Here is a 7,213-nt window from a genome sequence, read left to right as displayed (position 1 = left end):
TTCATTTACTTAATTAGTTTAAGGAAAATGTTAACGAATGCCCTAACGGCATTAGTTTAAAAACTATTTGTAGAAGCATTTTATGGAAAAATGATAAAGCAATTAATTTTGTTAACAACATTTTATATTTCTCATGAAAGTGGTGTCGAAACTTTCCTATTATAGTTTGTTAACAATTTCCCTAAAGGCCTTATTAACATTTCACCTTAAAAAACCTTTTTTTTTAATTAAAAAAAATTGTTACATAAAGATTTCAACAATTATACATATTATCATAAATTCTAGTATTTTATGTTGCCAAAATATCTACCATAGGCATAGGATTCTTTTAAAAATTTATATTACCTTGCCCCCACACCCCCCCCCCCCCCCCCCCTTCTTTTTACAAGAATGTTGATGCTGGACTATAGGCAAAGCCAATTCATGGGCTAACATATACTCGAACTACCATGACTCAAGGAGAACCATAAGCCTGCCTAGTTCCTACATGTTTATCTTTTGTGCCATTATGATATATTTGACAATGCAATAAGTTCTGCCTTCTTTCCAAAACCATAATCATGATCATTGAAACTAATGACACTTGTGGTCTTTTCACAACAATGAAATTCAAGTTTATCACAGTACAAAACCTTTTAAGTTCAAATCAAATTCATCAAACTCAAGTAAATGGTTATATATTTTAAACTAATAAGAGGTATTTGATTTGTGTTTTCAAGCAATCATTTTTAGTTTTTAAACAACATTACACGTATTTTCACACATTTTTTCACCCATACATATTTTCATAAATATTTTCAAAAAAATTTCAATTTTTAAACACATATACTAAACCTACTTTAAATAACTACTTATTTTATGACACTGTATTCTCTCAATTAATAAAGTTTATTACGCTATTTATTACAGTACGACACTTAATCCATGATGTCTCTTTTCCTCGTTAATCTTTTTCCCCTTTTAATCTCTGAAAGAAAAAGTTAAAAAAGAATGAAGTAGTTCAGATTTCGAGGAGTCACCAAATTTTTATGTTCACTCCGAAAAGACGGGACTCATTCAAAAAAACTAAAAAGCAACAAGATCCTCCCCCACTTGTAAGGCTTTATGTTCCATCGCTTAAAATGTGTCATTTGCATATAGTGACTGATGCACACTCACTTTAAATGCAGCCTTACTCATGCATAAATATTGCTTGAGTTACGAGGTATTGTTCATCTTACTCTTTTTTTGCTGCTGTAGGACCGTTCACGAGCAGTGCCAGAGAAATAAATATCACATGGTGCCATAACAGATGAGAAAATTTCTTTGCAGAAAAATTTAAAAGTTAAAACCATTAAACTTTCTGGAAAAACCCTTGGCATTAGGGGACAATTGTCTCGTTGAACTGGATTCTTATTCGTAACAACGTAATTGCAAACAAAAAGTTTCGTCGAATCCAACGACAAATACAAACAAATTGCTGGACAGTAAAAGCAATAGGAATTAGTATTTCTTCACGATATATCGTAATTATCTATCAGAGAGAGACGTAAGTAATCGTCAAATCTTTGCGTATGTCAAAAAACGCTATTTGAATCATACAAAGAATCCCGAAGACCACAATTGCTGCTATGCTTGCCCCTTGATATTGCCTTGAGGCAATAGGCTAGGGTGGTGCCTGAGACTGCTTCATCTGGTAATAATATTGAGAGGTGTTGGTGGCAGCTGTGGCTGATGAAGTAAGAAAGAGATTGTGGGCTGTTGAATTGGGAGGCTTTGACGGAAGAATGGCAGCGGAGGGAGGGGTAGCCGAAAACGAGAATCCTGATGATGCTGCAGTAGAGAACAGTGGCATTGGGGTAGCACTGACTTGGCCATGCATTTGCCATGCCCAATTGGGGAGTCCATGTGAAGAACCTAACGCAATTCTCTTCTCTGTTGCTCTCTCCTGCCACAATTCAGAAGTTTAGTTGAAATAGATCAAAAGAGGAGGTTTTATGATCAGTCAGGGAATCCAAGTACTGCCCAACCAAGATTTCATCCTTGATTCCTTGTTTGTGTAAACGGAAATAGTTTCCATCTACATGCAAAAGCATTGGACATCCTTTTCTCTCAATAGCTAGATAAAAGAACTTTCAGTGCATGAACTATTCTGCACTCAAATAATTACAAGAAGTGAACTCTACCTTGATAACAACAACTAATCAACTATTACCCCTTTGATTTTCAATTACAAGAAGAGATAATATCATGAGCATATAATAAGGTATATAGGCTAAAATATAAGGACTTTCTCAGTGACTGTTAGAACCACCATTGCTAAAATAACAAAATTCTTTAAACACAATTTCTTAGTTTTCAAATTTATATAATCTAAAATTCGAATGTAGAACACCAGCTAGTTCACTCTAGTATTTCCATCTTTTTAGTTTTGCAGCAAGGATTGGGTTCACTTGGTCATAGAAACATGGATGGTTTAAAGAGCCTGAACACCCCCCCTCTCCCCTCCCAATGTGATCTATTTACAGAGAACACTAATAAATAGAAGCTAGTCTCCAAAGAATAATGCTTGATCGCCCCAAGGTCTCACCCGGGCAACCCAAAATCATAAATTGTATATAACTCCATCAGTGGAATAATCTTTCCCTATTTGGCACTCTCTTCCAATAAACAAATCTTTGATCTGCCCTAGTGACAGAGTCCAACAAATGAGATTGATCTCTATATGTAAAATTCAGGTACTTAGTCTAATGTGTAATTGGTTTCAAATTATGAAGTTAAGAAACATAATAAAACAATTCACCTCATTGGGAATGAAATTAGGATAGACAGCATTCCACATGGGAGGGCGCTCCGACGCCATTACTAGTCCTTTGAAAGGTGAGCTAGATAATGTTGCATGTGCATGGTTCTCCATCTGCATAGCAGAGTACAGTGAGCATAAATTATAAATTGTTAGTAGTTTTAAAACTTTAGTGCGGATGCAATGTATGTCATTTAGCATGTGCAGTGAAGATTACAGGCCAGCTATATTTGCTACAGCAAGCTATAAGGCCTTAAGTCCTTCAACTAAGATAACCGAATTTAGTATTTGAGCTGACTTGAAATCATTATGTACGTCACAAAATTTGGGGTTTCTCACATGTAACAAAAAACAAGCAAATTAAAAATAAGTCAAGCTCAAAAATTTACCCTAGAACCCCTTCCATTTTGCACGTTGTATGAGTCAGAGTGGAACTGAAGGCATCCTTCATTCTCCTTGGAACCATTACCAAGTGGAGGAGATATCCCCAAATTCAGATCAAGATTGTGGTTGCCACCTGCACCAAGACACATTCACACACGTTTCAACAATCACAAATTTCTTGTTGTTTCACAGACAACAAGGAAAATTAATATACACAAAACAATTATAAGAATAACCATAGCTATAAAATAATACCTTCATTACTGGCATCAGAGATCATCTCCCCTTCATACGTACTTGGCTCAAAGTTGGTGACCGCCTCCCTTCCATTACATTTGATAGCTGCCTTGTCATAAGCCCTGATTTCCAGAAAATCAAAAGGGAGACGTGTTGGAGTGGAACCTAATGAGCTTTGATAATTCAGGGTAATAAATTCAGTGCAGGTAGAGTGTAATTCATGATCATTAGGACCTTGCAGCTTCTACTTCGCTGTCGAACAGCCCAAGATATATATACCTGCACAGCAAGCATCGTAACCTCCACGATGAAAACACCATCTCCAATCATTTCTTTGAAATAGGCTTCGTCTTAGACTTGTTTTTCCAAACAAGGAAAAAACAAAGGTAGCCCATTTTGAGAATTTTAACTAAAACCAATTCTCAGTTTACACTAACCACTTTGAAACTGCTAATATCTCTACTCCTAAGCACAAAATAATCTACAACTTAAATTCCATAAAATGGTTCCTCACTTTTTCCCAAGGAACTGCCCCATTCGAGCTTCCCATCGGCCACATTTGTGCAGTGTCACTCCCCGATATTTCGAGCTCCCCCTCGAGAACCCAGTGCTCTGCCGACGTAGTATGTGCACAAATTCTTCCTTTGTCAAATTCTTCATCTGCCCGTTAATCAAAAAAACCATACATCAACACTTAAATTACATTCACCATTTCAGACAACAAAAATTGTAGCCACGCATTATCTAACCTGTTTCAGATCATCCTCATAATCACTGAGATTGAAGTTGATATCAGCTTCAACTCCCCTGAACTTGATAGCAGCTCGATCATAGGCTCTGAATTCATGGAACCCAATTTCAACAATTAAATTAAATACACCTTCAAAGATTAAAAAAGTAAATCGAAATCCACATATGATGAATTTTACCTAGCCGCAGCATGAGCAGTGTCAAATCCACCTATTAAAAAAAAAATCCAAAACCAAAAAAAAAAAAAAAAAAAAAATTCACCAAAATTTCCACAAATAGAAAGTCACCGCAAATACTTCACTCAATAGTACAACTCAAATCAATCAAAACAAAAACATCAAATCCATACCCAAATACACTTGCTTCCCACAATCCCTACACCAAAAAAAAAAAAAAATCAAAACAAAAGGCAAAATAATCAAATTAGATAGAAATTGAACTGAAATAATTAACTTCCATAGAGAGCAACACATATAGCTTATCAAAGAAGCACAAATTGAAGTGATAAATGTTAATCAAATTCATCTAAATTAAAACGCACAGTTAAATTGAAGTAAGAGTAAATAAACACATCGAAATTAAAAGAGAGATTTGATTTGACTAACCAAATATGAGACTCCCATCGACCAGTCCTTCTATAGAAAGTGACACCTCGGTACTGAGAGCTCCGAGACCTTGGTCCTCTCCTACTCTTCTTCACCGGCGGTTGTTGTGGCGGTGGTTGTGGCGGTTGCTGCTGAAGCTGAACCGCTCTTACCTCAGCACCGCTCTGATCGAACGAGAGGTCGATCCAGCTCTTCTTGGAAGAAGAAGAAGAGGACTGACCTTGCCAATTCATCAAATCCCCCCCGTTAGGTCCACCACCAGTACTGACAGGGAAAAGCTCCTTCGTGGTGACGGTGACGGCGTCATCTTCGGCTCCTCCGCCGCCGCCGACGACTTTGAGTATGTCGAAGTTGAAGGTGTACACGTCACCGGCGGCGCGTGTGGAGCACGACTCGTCGTCGCACGCATCGGCATTGACGATAGAAGAGTTGGAGGTCCCCGATTCGTCCATTTGGTTCGCCGATGAACCTTCTGGAAATTTCTCCAAGAAAGCAGCCGAGTCGTATTCCTGAGTCGACTCGGCCGAGGCCACATTCAGATTAAGATCTAACATCACTCTATTTTCTTTAATCTTCAAGATTTCAACTCTTAAATTTTTTTCTTCTTTATTAGTAATATATTTTTTTTTTTCACTACAAGATTTTCAACTACGTACTTATATAGTAATAGCTTGGTAAAAATGGCTTCGCATAGAGCAACGAATCGAACGGCGGAGATCTATTGAATCAGAAACTGAGCAAAGACTCTTTTTCAAGAACACGATCGGACCTCAGAATTCGAAGAAAGTACAGAAAGAGTTCGGAGAGTTAAAAACGACGTCGTTGAGTGGGAAACAGAGAGTGAATTAGAAGCTTCCAAAACCACCGGAGAAAGTTAGTTACCGGCGGAGGAGCAAGCAAAAGAGAACAGAAGTAGAGAGTAGCTTAGACGGCGTCGTTTGAAGGACGAGCACAGGTTAAGCTTTTTTTAAGAAGTTGCATTTGCCATTTACTCGGCGACCGGAGGTGAAATCATCGCCGACTATCTGATTCCATGGCAAAGAGAGAGAGAGAGAGAGAGAGAAACAAAGAAAGAGATGGGACGTGTGAAGGAACATTTCAGACCCAATTTAAGAGGGGATGGAATATATAAACATTTTCTCTCTCATCATTCCCACCGGCTGGGTCGGTCACCGGTTCTTCATTATGTTGTCCCCACCTGATTTGTTTTTTTAATATTTAATTTAATTTAATGGCTAACCCTGGTCCAGTATATAGCTACTTATTTATTTTCTATTTTTTCTATTCTCTTATTTACTCCCCCACCCCCCAAAAAAAAAAAAAAAAAAAGACTGAAGTTGTTTTCTCAACTAATTAACTAACTTGCGTCTTACTTTTGCTTAACTAACCTTTTCTTTTGTGTATTTTGCCTCCAAATTTTTTTTTTTTTTTTTCTTTTTAGAATTAAGAAAGATTGATTGGATTGATGTTCATTTAAATCAAGAAGTAGACCATTTTTGTGAGTTTTGCATAATTCAAGACTTAACATGAAGAAAGCCTATGTTGTATATCTAAAAGTTAGACCATTTTTGTGAGTTTTGCATAATTCAAGACTTAACGTGAAGAAAGCCTATGTTGTGTATCTAAAAGTTAGATAATTTTTGATATACATCACTGTTAATTTCTTTAAAATCTTCTCTCTTTTTTCCTTGTGTGTGTGTTAAAATACTTAATATTCTCAAAAAAAAAAAAAAAAAAAAAAAACTCAACGTAAAGAACATTCACATCAACTTGTGCAAATATTTCTATTTATTTTAGTGTAAGAATCTACTCTTTATTTTTTTTTTTTTTACATACTTTACAAAACATCTCACATCAAATTATTTATTTTATACTATGGGTCTATTTGGGATCAGTTTTTTTGCTGAAACTGAAAATTTTTTGTTGAAAGTACAGTAAATAAAGGTAAAAGTTAGCTGAAATAGTATAGTAAAACCTATGAATAGTAACAAAAAGTGTAGTGGAACCCATGAATAATAGCAAAAATAAATTAAATAGTAAAATAACTTGACAAAATTAATCATGCAAAACCCACACTGTATTTTATTAAAATATCAAATGTTCTTTATTTTTTAATTATTTCACTTTTTCACACACAATAACAACTATCTATTATCTTCATTCATTTTCAGAATACGTAAAAAAAGGAATAAAAGAATAAATGCAAAATAAATAATATTAGTGAAAATTTATACAATTACTGTAACAAACTTATAAATTTATACAATTATATATTCACTAATATGTGTCATTTTTAAACAAAAATATAAAAAATGTACATACTTTTTTTAATTATAAAATCATTGATATGAGTGCTCTAATGGTTTTATATATACTTGTATAACAAAGTATTTTGACTACTTTCATAATCCAATACTTGTAAAATAAGGGAATCTAATTTGGTCATTGTATTTGC

The 7,213-nt window shown here is 35.2% G+C and overlaps 1 protein-coding gene across 2 annotated transcripts; it reads right to left on the bottom strand.

The window, feature by feature from the left end:
• Positions 1–1,360: 1,360 nt before the first annotated feature.
• Positions 1,361–5,852, bottom strand: LOC126732985 (ethylene-responsive transcription factor RAP2-7). 2 transcript variants are annotated; one of them, XM_050436086.1, is made up of 10 exons: positions 4,759–5,852; positions 4,503–4,528; positions 4,333–4,363; positions 4,153–4,240; positions 3,918–4,063; positions 3,638–3,682; positions 3,422–3,525; positions 3,172–3,299; positions 2,783–2,896; positions 1,361–1,927 (listed from the first exon to the last, which is right to left on the bottom strand). In XM_050436086.1, the coding sequence occupies exons 1-10, from the start codon at positions 5,310–5,312 to the stop codon at positions 1,646–1,648; spliced, it is 1,518 nt and encodes a 505-aa protein (XP_050292043.1). In that variant the 5' UTR covers positions 5,313–5,852; the 3' UTR covers positions 1,361–1,645. The 2 variants fall into 2 exon arrangements, with proteins under 2 accessions (XP_050292043.1, XP_050292053.1); XM_050436096.1 differs by lacking the exon at positions 3,638–3,682.
• Positions 5,853–7,213: the final 1,361 nt, after the last annotated feature.

The sequence above is a fragment of the Quercus robur genome, chromosome 1, assembly GCF_932294415.1.
Source record: "Quercus robur chromosome 1, dhQueRobu3.1, whole genome shotgun sequence".
Lineage (NCBI taxonomy): Eukaryota > Viridiplantae > Streptophyta > Magnoliopsida > Fagales > Fagaceae > Quercus > Quercus robur.
The sequence above is the reverse complement of the archived record's forward strand: the minus strand, read 5'-3'. Positions and strand labels throughout refer to the sequence as shown.